The 14,027-nt window shown below is 39.8% G+C and overlaps 1 protein-coding gene across 2 annotated transcripts in view; it reads left to right on the top strand.

Moving 5' to 3' along the window:
- Window positions 1-14,027, top strand: part of LRRC49 (leucine rich repeat containing 49) — a 186,106-nt gene that overhangs the window by 73,207 nt on the left and 98,872 nt on the right. For both annotated transcript variants that reach the window (XM_077472670.1, XM_077472671.1), the window contains one exon: window positions 5,378-5,439. In XM_077472670.1, coding sequence (XP_077328796.1) covers window positions 5,378-5,439 — 62 coding nt within the window. The remainder of the gene's footprint in view (window positions 1-5,377; window positions 5,440-14,027) is intronic.

The following is a 14,027-nucleotide window of genomic DNA, read 5'->3' as shown; positions in this document are numbered from 1 at the left end:
AGTTTTCATGAGGCAAAAAGAACGGATTGGTTGCCTGTAACTGAGCATGCTTCAAAGAGCACTGCCCCCCTGGTGCCCAGAGGCAATATGAACCTGCTAAAACTAAAATCAAACTATATCAATGGCTACATAGCTAGTTATGTTGAGAAAAAACACATCATGTTCAGCCAAGTCCTTATTAATTTCCATTAGGGAGCAGCAAGGAGTTTGGGGGTGCTAAATATAACAGTAGAGCTCATTTTAGTACCTGGTAGTGAATTATTAAAAATCATAAATGCATGGCATCCAGGAAGCACAGTAGACTTTTATTGTCAGTGGGAGGTTCCTACTTGCACTTTTTGTCTAAGATGCTTCTTTACGTACTGTTTCAACATGTACTGTGGATCTGATCTTTATTCAGAATTACATTGAATTGCAAACATCAAGCACAGATCTGTCTTCAGAGTGTAACATTGCATGTTATTTGGCAGAGCATTCACATTTTTTACGCATTGATCTGATCCAGCACCTCCAGATTGCTTGGTCCTCTAATTCAACACATTTTAAAAGTTTTCAGCACAAATGACAGAAGAAATCAATCATACACTATATGCCTGGAGGTACAGAACATATTTTATTGTATGTGTTAAAAGAAAGGAATAAAACTATGTTTGCTCATAGATGTAACCCATTTGTTGTAAATTTGTGTGATTATTTTAATGGATTTATGTAGACCTGCTACAGTGTGTGATTATGGAAGAAAAGAAGTTAGTCATCCATTTTATATTTAAATTCAAAAGAAAATTTGCTTTATATAAGGTATACAAATATAATTTACAAATCTTTAAGAATAATGCGCCATTCACAATCCTATTAACACACTGGCTGCCCCAAAAGAGCTTACCATTAATGTCTGTAACATGGTCTTACAAACACTCATACACTGGGGCCTTTTTGGGTGAAACTTATGTTGCATTTCCACTGAGCGGTTTGGTTCGGTACGGTACGCTATTTTGAGTGTTTCCATTATGAAAGCAGCTCATGCAACCGAACCATACCGCGCCATTCAGGGTCCTGCTTCAGATGTGGGGGCCAAAGAAAATGGTACGGGTCAGTTAGGATGGAGCTACGAAACATTCCACCGATTGGCAGACAGAAAAACGTCTGCCAATCAGTGTGACGCCACACTAGGCTTTTTTTTTCGAAATACCATATGGCCGCTGGTGGTTCGACTTGCAGTGGAAACGCTCACCTGAATAGGCTGGACCATTCTAACCCTTCCAAACTGACCAACCCGAACCGATCCGCTTAGTAGAAACGAGGCGATAGTCTTTGCTGGGTATTCAAGGTGGATCTATAGCCACAACTTTTTTTTATATATATATAGAGCAGGGAAGGGGTAGAACCTCTTTAATGTTTTTACCGCTGTCTATGCCACTGCTGTTAAGATTCGGCTTCTAGATTGGTCCTGGTTACTGTTTTTACTGTGGTATAAGTAATGGAAAACCAAAAATGGTATAGTTGTCACTGGAACAAGAAGTGGGATAGCTGTCATAGTGGTAATTGTCTAACAGGGGAACTCTCCTCATTTCAAAGAGATTTTTACTCACTTCTGTTGTGTCTCCAGAAAATGAAAGAATATCTTCCCAATGAGACGGGGATAAAAAAAAAAAGGAATATTCTCACCCTATGCAGAACAATAAAAAGTGTTGGCTATAGATATACTATAATTAAAGCGTAAGTAAAAACTAATGTAACCCATATACTACTTCATGTGAATACTAAGCTCCAGCTGCTCTGTGCCAATGAGTAGCTCAACGTTTAGGCTGAATTCACAGACCTGTGGCATCACCCGCCAGCTTCCATTACTCCCTCAGTGTCGGCATGCCTCCCATCAACTGCAGCAGCCGCCCACTGACACAGCGGAGCCTGAGCTTAGCGATCACATGACTGTACCAAGGGAGATTTAAAGAGGTTTCCACATGAGAGCTTTTAAAAAACGGTATACAGTATGGGTATGAGCAGGAGAGAGGCAGTGTTTTAAACTTGGGTTATATTAGCCTTCCCTTCTTCTTTAAGAGTTATTGAACATGATGCAGAGGGGCGTTTGTATTTATTTTTTATTAACTTTTCAAATTCAAGAAATTGTTGGACGTGTCTCTTACCAACCATTGGTAAATATATACAGAAAAATTAAGGACTGATGAATACACAAGAATTATTCGAATTTTAACAATTTTTTTTATTTCATATCAATTAAAATCTCTTATTAAAGCCATGAATCTAATTATACTATAAATCAACATAGTTCACATAATTCAAATTTGCAATAGATGTGTCAACCTTGACATGTTTCATCAAAATATTTTGGCTTCTTCAGAAGTATTGGGCATTAATTAAAGTTGTATCCAAACTTGTCTGTTGAATCAAGGATAGAAGTGATCATTATTAATATCAATATCAACTGGAGCCCAAATTTTGGATATCAGGGAAGCTGAATAGATGGTCATAGGAAAGACAAAAAGTCCTGGCTACATAAAGAGTACATTCAACTAATTAGATGTTACATGCTGATTAGTATTGATACTAATTATTATTATTTTTCTTATTATGTTACTTACAGAGTGGCCACTATTATGTTTGTATCATTTACAGGCGACTTCCAATTCTGCTTAACTGATAATGTAACCACGTTGAATGGATTTATATGCAGATAAGGTTATGTTTAGTGTTCACCATAGTAGCTCCCTTATGGCTTCACCAGCACCTTAATAGTCCCTTATTTTTCTGTATATAGTGCATATATATATATTTTTTTCTAATTTAAAAGCTAAGCTAAAGCGGTTCTGCACCTTTAAAAAAAAAAATTAAAAGCCAGCAGCTACAAATATTGCAGCTGCTGACTTTTAATAAATGGACACTCACCTGTCCCAGGGTCCAGCGATGTCGGCGGCAGATGACGAGCGATCACTCGTCTCTCTGCTGCCCCTGCCGCCATCCTCTGTCAGGGAATCGGGAAGTCAAGCGTTGCGGTTTCACTGCCCGGTTCCCTACTGCGCATTCATGAGTCGCGCTGCGCGTCTCTGCTGGTCCCCGCTGTGTCCTGGGAACTGTGTGTTTCCGAGAACACAACGGGGGGGGGGGGGGGCACCTTTAAAAAGAAGAGGCAGATTTTTGCCACATAGTCTGGTCCTGCCCCAATCTGCAATGGTACTGGTAACCTAGTTTATAACCTCCCTGACAATGATCCCAATCCCCCTGACCATACCAATCTGTTTGTTGGGTTTTAGTAAATACCTTAGCACATCACCGAGCAACCAAAACCCTATTGGTTTATTATTATTCTAGGCTCGGAAAGTACTATTAAAATGGAATCAACCAGAGATGCCCTCCTTAAATCTCTGGAAGATGTTGGTCAACGCCGCTAGTCTACTTTACAAACTTGCATATCATTCTCGAGGTTGCCCAACTAAATTTGACAAAATATGGAATATTTTGCTAGAATCTCCTACGACTAATGCCATCCAATAAGTAATATAATTCGATTATCTTCGCTCTAATTATGCTATTATCTCGCCTGGTTCCTATTATTGTCTTTCCATTACCACATCTGAAATACTAGGTCTGGTACACATACCCACCCTTTCTTCAATATCCTATGTATAACTGGTATTATTGCACAGGACATGCTATCTAGAAGTATTATGCTTTAGGAGAGCACAAGTAGTGTTGTGTTTCTAGGTTTAGATTTTTTAATCAGTTTTTTTTAACCTTATGTTCTATGTTTTTGTACCTTTTTATGCTTCTGTACCTTTGTATTCTCTGACCCGGGAATGCCCAGAGGCTCTGTCATGTAACCTTTTTCTACTTAAAAAAATTCCCCCCAAAAAATGCATATTTTGGGAGGTAAATTATTTTTTAGGAGCCTGCAGAGCATAGCACCTGTGATCGGGGGATCACATGCGCAATGTCAGGCTCCTGCACAGTCTTCCTACAGCCCTGTGCCCATACCTCTTTTCAGGCTGTAAGTTTCAAGCAGCAGGAAGACTCAATGGTCTAAAAGCATGCACATCAGTGCCCTCGCAGTTGTTTGAAACTACAAGTCTGCTGCGGTGGCAGATGGAGCTTGTCGTTTTCTCATTCATAGACTTTTGTGAATGAATGATGCAATTGTGCGGGACTGCATCGTAACATGTTGTACCCTAAATACAGGTGAACTTATTCTTTAATGGTTAAAAAAAATAAATTTTTTCAATCTGCAGCCGCTGTAATTTTCTGTAAAATTCAATGTATCATGGCAACCCACAGACCTTCTATTTGCAAATGGTGTACACAACTTCTCAAATGTCATTTCCTGTCATGTGATTGGCTCACTGATTTTCCCAGAAGTGTGCACTAAGATGCAAGTCAGATTTTAGACATCCTCTGGCAACAAAATTCTATTTTTTTTATTAAATGCACCCAAATGGTTAATTGCTTCTAAAGGGATTCAGTCACTGCAGCTTTCCTCATTTAAAAAACACTGCTAGTGCGTCAGCTGATAATGAAAAAGTCACTCCCATTCAGATTCACTCTGCACAAGAGCTATTCCTTCAGAGCAGAAATGGGTAGGAATCTGCAACAAGGTTTGTTAAAATTGTTGCAATGTACTTAGATCACCCAGTGATGTTTTTTTTTTCTGAACAAAAGTGGAGTTACTCTTTAAAGTGTGATTAGTGCAGAATTTTCTATACTGGGAATTTACAGGATTGGCCATTGCTGAAAATCTTTTAATTATGTATATGTTTTTATATTATAAAATGTTATTTGATTTCTTCATGTGCACCTGATGACCAGCATTACACTGTCAGTTGCAAAAAGTGAGTTGTGAGTCTGTGTATTAAATTATTTACATGATAGTGACTCACCGCATGAAATATTGAATGCTTCAGCATACTGCAAATGTTCAAACTAAATTTAGAAACTGCAATCTGTAAGCCATGGCTGTAACTACAATTATCAAGCTAGATGCTATTATCCATGAACTCCCATTGAAATTGGCAGAGGCTTTGTTTTGTTGGCATCTCAGAGCACTGTCTTGTTTCTGCTCTGCAGATGATCAGCAGCCTCGCCACTATGCGGTTAAAATGCTGATTGTGCATGTTGGCTACTGAAAGCAAGGACTTCTCTCTCTCCATCTCTCTGACCCCTCCCATTGCCGATCACCTTGTATGTGCAGCTGCTTCTGCAGAACGGCTTCCTGCACAGAAACACTCCCAGCTATCCCCATCCGCTCCACAATAATCAATGCTGCATCAGGACCACAGCAATTACAAGAGTGTACTGTATCAGCTGAGTAGATGTTTCTGTGCTACGTCACATAATCTCGCTGATGTAGTGAATCTCTGCTTCCTTCTAGAGAGATGTGGATACTTTGCCCAGCCTCCAGCTCCTTTATCTCAGCTTTAATAATATAGCAAGGTAAGCACGTTCTGCATTTTCTATTTTAAGGTATACTACTTTGTATATTCATTTGAATACTGCTAGTCCTGTGTTATGTGCTGTATAATGTGATGCATTTGTAAGAGGGGCACAATGTCCTTGCAGCAATGTAGGAGATACCCTCAGTAAATTGTGATTGATAGGTCTCCTTAACATATCAAGCAGCTGCCACACCCTCCTGTCTACAGAGCAACTGCAGCTCGGAGTTGGAGAACATAAGAGCGAGGAAACTGCTGCTGTAGTTTCTTGGGTCTGATATTCTTGATCCACTGTCGTAAGTGTTAGATGGTCACATGGTTGTCTTTGTGTTCTAAGGAATGTAGGATGTCAGTCAGTTATCTGCAGTATATTCTATGATAAAACGACATTCTGTTTTCTTCCTGTAGGCCCTAGAGGTCTTTGCAAGTCACTTAAGCAGCTGGGCTGCAGCAAGCACATTGCACTGCACATTTAGAAAAAAGCATACTTGTAAATTTTATATAGACTGAGCTTTGCAATATGTTCTTTTTAAAAGAAGGATTCTTAACCAGGTGTTTTAGCTTTGTGAATTGCACCTATATTATCTATATATATATATAGGCGCAATTCACAGAGCTAAAACACCTGGTTAAGAATCCTTCTTTTTTTTTAAAGTGACAGTTCTTTTCAGTTGAGCCCAATGCGATTTCAAAATGTACAGTCAGGCGGTTGAAAATAAAAAATCCTTATTGTAAAGCTTCTTGAATTGAATCCATAAATCCAAAATGCAAAGTTAGGTCAGGCATCGGCAGTAAAGCGGTGCTATCTCTAGCGCCGCTATACTGTCTTTATTCGGCCGCTAGTGGGGCGGTCTTAAAACCACCCACAAAGCACCGCTGCAGTGGCTGTTTAGTGGCGCTGCCCCATTGTTTTCAATGGACAGGGGAGCTTTAGGAGCGGTGTATACAACGCTCCTATGGTGCTGCAAAGATGTGGCTTACAGGACTTCTTTTAGTGTCCTGCCAGTGCACCGCTACAGTGTGAAAGCGCTCGGTCTTTCACACTGGAGAGACAGGAGAGGCTGTTTACAGGCGCTATGCAGGCGCTATTTTTAGCGCTGTAGCGCCTTTAAAGCGCCTCAGCGTGAAAGCAGCCTTACTGACCGTAGCTAATACAATTTAAGCTTTAAAAAGTTAAGAATAATAGAACAAGGGTTTTTTTCTGAGCTGAGTAATTTCTCTGCTTACTTTGCTATACAGTATTAAATAATAGCTTTGGTGCAACATGTGGTATTTAAAATCTGTTAATATAAATTAGTCCATTGATCTCTTTCTTTTTTCCTTTGCTTTGCCTTTCTTTTTTTTACTTTCCTCTTCCTTTTCTTTTGCTCTTCTTTTCCTCCCCTTTCCCATGCTCTCCTCTGCTTTTTCCTCTCCTCTCCTTTTTTTCTTCTCCTTTTTCCCTCTGCTCTCCTCTCCTTCTTTTTCTTCCCTTTCCTTTTTTCCTCCCACCTCCTTTTTTCCCTCTCCCCTTCTATTTGGTTTTTATCCACACCCTTCCTTTTTCCTCTTTTCCTTTTTCCGTCCTCCCCTCTCCTTTTTCCCTATCCTCTCCTCTTCTTTTTGTCTCCTCTCCCCTTCTTTTTTTCTCTCCTCTGCTTTCCTATCCTTTTTCCTTTGCTCTCCTTTTTCCCTCTCCTATTTCCCTATTTTTTTCTCTTCTTCTTTTTCTTTCCACTTCTCTCCTCTTCTTCTTTGTCTCCTTTCTTTTTTCCTATACCTTTTCCCTTTTTTCCTCTCCCCTCCCTTTTTTCCTCTCCTCTTCTTTTTCATCTCTTCTTTTTTCTCTCCACTCCCCTCATTTTTCTTCTCTTCTTTTTTTCTTTCCACTCCTCTCCTCTTCTTCCTTTTTTTTTTGTCGCCTCTCTCCTTTTCTCCTCTCCCTTTTCCTCTCCTGTCCTATTTCCTCTCCTCTCCTATTCCCCTCTCATTTTCCTTTTTTCTCTCTCCTCTTCTTTTTCCCTCTCCTCTATCTATATATAACGCTATAAAAAGGAACTGTATATTATACGTTTTTTTTGTATTATCTGTATTATTCATGGAGGGGTTGATATACTTTATACTATGTATGAAAGTGTCTGCCCTGCCCTGTTCTTGCAGATGATGCATACAAGCTCTCTCCCCAGTTATGACAGTGACATAATCCTGCAGCAGCTAACCACTTTCCTTCCTATCAGCCACCTGCCAAATTACCACTTGCTGGTCTCTAGAGCATGCTGTACAATTGCATTGCATGGTAGATGAGAAGCACGCCTTGTATTCTTTTTTTTTTTTTTTGCTAATGCAGAACTGCTGGTTTTATAGGTCTTTAGCACTGTACTGTTTACACATTATTTCCTTAGGATTCTATGTAATGGAGTTTAGCACATTTGTGAGTCCAAAAAAAAGTTTTACATACACATTAAGATTTATTGCCTAGTTAGTTAAGGTGCCATTCTAGGGTGTTTCCTGTTTGTGAGCCCCATTCCTCTCTTATGGAAGGATTAATATAAAAGACCTTCAGTAAACTGTGGTAAAGCAAGCCTACGAGACTAGAAAGATATTAGCTCCATTACTAACTTGTTTTCAAAAACAAAAAGTATAGGCTCCAGGGCTTGCTTTACCAAGTGAGCAACAGATCAAAATTGACCAGGCAGTCAAGTCTTAAGTCCTGCATACTTCTTTCTGGTCAGTGGTTTATTAGGTAGTAAAGCAAGGATGAATATGATGGCTCTAGTGGCTGCACCTTTTAAAAGAATGAATCGAAGAAAAGACTGGACAGCCGCACTCTGTTGACACCTTTATTGAAGACGGTTAAAAAATTCTTCTGGTACAAAGACATCAGAGGCACAGGATCAGTAAAAAGCTGACATGTTTCACACCACTATGGGTTGCTTATTCATAGCTGACTAAGCACCCCATAGTGGTGTGAAACATGTCAGCTTTTCATTGATCCTGTGCCTCTGATGTCTTTGTACCAGAAGAATTTTTAAACCATCTTCAATAAAGATCTCTACAGAGTGCGGCTGTCCAGTCTTTTCTTCGATTCATTCCTACATGCAGAGCCAACACCTGTTTCATTAGCAGGTGGGATGCATCATGAGATGTCTGGCTAGAACGGTATTCTTTTGTTGTTTTTACATTTTTAAAAGAAGTTGTTAGTGGCAGCTCCCATATTTTTCCCTCACAGGTCCTCTTTTTGCCAACCTGGATTCTTGGTTCACATACAGAATATCTCCTAGTTATAAACATCCGACTTACAAACGACTCCTACTTACAAATGGAGGAAGACAACAGGAAGTGAGAGAAAATCTACCCCTAGGAAGGGTAATTCACTCCTGTGCAGCGGGCGAGCACCTATTATCTTGACCCCACGAGCCAACGTATAGCTACGACGGCTCATGCAGGAGAGCCAACCTACTGCAGTATAACTGCGGCGGTTGGTCGGGAAGTGGTTAAATGAGCTAAATACACTCACCAGCCACTTTATTAGAAACAACTGTACAATTGCTTGGTTTAGAAACAGCTGATCTACTGGGATTTTAACGCACAACCATCTCTAGGGTTTACAGAGAATGGTCCAAAAAAGAGAAAATATCCAGTTAGTGGCAGTTGTGTGGAGGAAAATGCTTTGTTGATATCAGAGGTAAGAGGAGAATGGGCAGACTAGTTTGAGATGAAAGAAAGGCAACAGTAACTCAAATAACCACTCGTTACAACAAGGTATGCAATATACCATCTCTGAACACACAACACAGCGAACGCTAAACAGATGGGCTACAGCAGCAGAAGACCACACTGTGGGCCACTCCTGTCAGCTAAGAACAGGAAACTGAGGCTGCAATTCGCACAAGCTCACCAAAATTGGATGATTGACGATTGAAAAAATTTTGTTTACTCTGATGAATTTCGATTCCAGCTGCGACATTCAGATGGTAGGGTCAGAATTTGGTGTAAACAACATGAAAGCATGGATCTATCCTGCCTTGTATCAACAGTTCAGGCTGCTGGTGGTGGTGTAATGGTGTGGGGAATATTTTCTTGGCTTACTTTGGATCCCTTAGTACCAATTGAGCATTGTTTAAACGCCACGGCCTACCTGAGAATTGTTGCTGACCATGTCCATCCCTTTATGACTACAGTGTACCCATCTTCAGATAGCTACTTCCAACAGGATAATGCACCATGTCATAAAGCTCAAATCATCTCACCACTAGTTTCTTGAACATGACAATGAGTTCACTGTATTCCAACGGCCTCCTCAGTCACCAGATCTCAATGCAATAGAGCACATTTGGGATGTGGTGGAATGGCGAGATTCACATCATGGATGTGCAGCTGACAAATCTGCAGCAACTGCGTGATGCTATTATGCCAACATGGACCAAATTCTCTGAGGAATTTTTCCAACACCTTATTGAATCTATGAATATAAAGGGGTGGGTCCTGCGCAAATCGTGCCACTCAAATAAAATACACAAATTCAAAATAATATAAATATGTGCATACATACAATGCCGTGAAAAAAAATATAGTCCAAAAAACAGCACGCATAAAAATATATAAAAAATATATAAAAAAATGGAAAAAAGGTTTAATGATAGAACAATAATAAAATGTCCGCTACTGAAGGCTCCCAGAACTCTCACCTTTAAACGAAGTGAATAAGCAAATCAAACAAACTCCAGGATTCTCTTATTTCATTCATAAATAATAAATAATAGCCATCAGGAAATCCAAAGGAGGGATGCAATGATACAATTCCGCCACTAGAGGGCCAGTCCCAGCTTCCAGAACAGGTGAAATGGATCTTCACTTCTATTTCACAGTGTATGGCTCAAAATAAGAGAGAGGAGGGGGAGAGAGAGAAACAGGAGACTTCCATAGTGTAGTAGTTTAAAAAACGGCAGGTAGATTTATTAAAAAGCAGTAAAGACTCTCACATTTTAATTGCAAAAACAAGCACAATCAGGAAGAGGGTATAATGACAACTTCCTCCTGCCTTACTCTACTTCCCGTTCGTCCTCTGGCCAATCCCAAATCTATATTGAATCTATGCCATAAAAATTAAGGCAGTTCTGAAGGCAAAAAAGGGTTCAAGCAAGTACTAGTAACAACCCTAATAAAGTGTCCGGTGATTGTTCATTTCAGTTGAATCAAAACGAAAGATCTTTAAAGCCTAGTACACATGCCTAGTTTTTTTTCATTCAACCAAATGAGCTGAACCAAAAAAAAGAAGAGGTTGCAGTTTACCCTTACCCGCAATTGCAGGTAAGGTTATTCAGCAGTGTAGCCTCACGGCTTCACGCCGGGAACTCAACTGCACATGTGCGAGGCCCCGCTCCTCTCTCCTACTGGCTCGGCGACAGGTAGAGGAGGAGGAGGGAGCTCCGCAGTGATGTCACAGGCCGTGGCCCGGCCTCCCAGAAGTGGGAACAGGATACCTGTCAAAGACGTTGAAAGGTGCCAATTGTGGCACCGAAGGGGGAGAGGAGACAAATGAGCATAAGTTCCACTTTTGGGTGGAACTCCGCTTTAATTGAACAAGTTAGAAGCTGTACAGCTACCATACAGAACTCTACCAGATTTTGCACTCTCTAGTTTTAGTAAATCAACCCATTGGGGGGTTATTTATGAAAGGAAAATCCACTTTGCACTGCAGGTGCATTTGAAAGTCCAGTCACTCTAAATCTAAGGGGTAGATCTGAAATGAGGGGAAGCTCTGGTGATTTTATCATCCAATCATGTGCAAGCTAAAATGCTGTTTTTTATTTTCCTTGCATGTCCCCCTCGGATCTACAGCAACTTTACTTCCAAGTGCACTTGCATTGCAAAGTGGATTTTCCTTTAGTAAATAACCCCCATTGTGTTTCTTCTCTCTAAGGCTGGGTTCACACTGGCGCGGCTAGGAGAACTGGATGTGATTCGCACCGCACTGCAGTGCAAATCACATCCGATCTCTGTGCGATGCGAGTTCAGCCATACAGATAGTATGGCTGAATTCGTATCGCACCCGCTCCAAACTCGCACAGGACCCTTTTTTTGGTCCGCAGCAGAATCGGATCGCATGGGTGTTCACACCATGCGATCCGATTCCTGTCCGAGTTTGCAGATCGCACTGCGATATGCGAACTGATCTGGGGGTGTCATTAAGGTTTCACTGACACTCCCAGCAGTCCGCATAGGGCAGTGTGAACTGCCGGCGGGAGGCATGCGATGCGGGAACCCGCCGCGGATTCGTGGCGTTCCCGCATCGCTTCAGTGGGAACCCAGCCTAAATACAAATTGTCTGCTAACAAAAAAAAGTTTTCTTCATTTTGTATTCCTAACATTCAATGAACAGGCACTATTTTGCTAGTTGTTATTTCAACGGCTTGTATGTTTCGTTTTTCATGTCTTTTGGTCTGCTTTCATCAGTAATTAGAAATGTCTAATTTGGGACAGTGAGAATAATGGTGAAGTGTAGCAGAGATCAACTTCCTCCTGAGGCCATTAATGTACAAACTACTTTCAGAAATCTTTAAAGTCCAGCTATCTGTACTAGATTCAAAGTGGCAGATAATTGGGTTAGTTGTTAGCTGTGATTTATCACACTGTGTGGGCCTACAGATTAACAACGGCCTTTGCGTTGATGACTATAAAGTCATTTTGGGGAAGCTTTTAAAGATGGACGGTTGTAATTTCTTCAATTTTAGTGATCAGACCCAACAGTGACATAGGGCCAAATGTATAATGAAATAAACGAGGAGCATTAGACTTATTTAATAAGGTGATATAAAGAGCCCTGGTAATGAACAAGGTTATAGCGGCTTGACTTTACAAAAGAGATCTACTTTCGCTTTTACGTTAAATAGTGTAGTTTTGTTAATCATTGTGGAAAAAATAATTATAACCACTTTCAATTAAATGTCTCCAAAGTAAACATGAAAATATATTAGGGGAAAATATTTTTTATAGGGACTAAATATTTTGTTGTCTGCTATAGTTTAATTAAAATTACCCCAAAATTGATTAAAAGAAAACGAATTTTTAGCGAACGTCACTGGAGACTCTTTTTTTTTTTTTCCTGCCTCTCTTCTGTCGATACTGAGATAGACCACAGTAGTGAACTTCTTAAGAGTAAGTGAAAGGGTCTACCTACTATATTCACCTGAGTGTTGTAATAAGTATTGCAGTACCTGGCTTTCTTCCTTTTGTCATGTACATCTATCTCGCCAAAAAATTCACTGCAATTAACATGAGAATATTGTTAGATGTGCATCAAAGTTTGCCTCAAAACTGATTTTTTGAAAAGCAGTGAGCAGGTTAAATGAACAGTAGGGAACAGAATTCTGAGAAGTTTGGTCAACAAAGTTCTGTTGTCATAGTTGCATGGAATGGGCATGGGAATTTATCATCAGTCTTGGAAAGACATGGCAGGCTGCAGATTAACATGGAAAGGTCACTTTAATAAAGCCTTGTGTAACACCCTGTAAACTTTTTTTTTTTTTTTTTAAGCTGTTGACCTAAGCCACCCAATGATTTCTTACATTTCTCAGGGACTCCTTTAGGGAGATCTCTGTATTTAAGTTCCTGGGTCTAGTCGGTCTACCAGTCTAAAAAGTGAACAAATGAGTGCAAAAAACATGTGAATAACCCAACATACGTGAGTTGATGTTATTACATCAATATAAAAAGTGTCAGAACAGTCCAGGACATTATATATATATATATATATATATATACACACACACACACACACACACACACACACACACACACATATATATATATATATATATACATAAACTAATATGGTGATTAGAATCTTCTATACAATATTTCTCCATCACCGTGCATTTGAAAGTGCTTAACCACTTGCTTACTGGGCACTTAACCTCCCTGGCGGTACGATTATTTCGGATTTTAGGTGCTAAAAGCGGTACCATTATTTTGCATGAAAATTTGGCGTTTTATATTGTAGTCCTGCAATTCTTAGGAATAACTCACTTAAATCTGTCCAAACCAGAGTCTAGCAGACATCCCGGGTATAATAAAGTTTGAAAAATGAAATCATAAATTATAATATAATAAATAATTATAAATAATTGTACCAAATAATAATATAACAATAATAAAAATTATTCAATAATGTAATCAAATCAAAAACACTGAAATTTGCTCAGTTGCAGAAATGTCACTGTCATTACTTTTCAGTATTTGAGGACGGATCTCCCCACAAATCGATATCGCTCAATTCTGCGAGTGATTCTAATTTATTATCGCTGTTTTCTAGCTGGTCTAAAACCATTTTTGATGTAAAATGACAGTTTGGTTGCTATGGACAATCTCCAGTTTCCAGGCATAAAGAACAGTTTTTATTACATAAAACTGCATGCAGGACACTGGGCAGACCACTAGGGACAACGGGGAGGTGAAATATTTACATACAGCAATGTAATCTGTAAGATTACATTATACTGTATGTTTACTGTTTGTTTCACTTTTTGAATTTGGCGCCGATCTCCGCCCCCGTGCGTCGCAATGCTCGCAGGGCACGGAGATCGGCGATGTGATGCATCGAGCGAGACA

The sequence above is a fragment of the Lithobates pipiens genome, unplaced genomic scaffold, assembly GCF_037356315.1.
Source record: "Lithobates pipiens isolate NorthernLeopardFrog02 unplaced genomic scaffold, aLitPip1_a1.2 Scaffold_8, whole genome shotgun sequence".
Lineage (NCBI taxonomy): Eukaryota > Metazoa > Chordata > Amphibia > Anura > Ranidae > Lithobates > Lithobates pipiens.
This window is presented reverse-complemented; position numbering and strand designations above follow the sequence as displayed.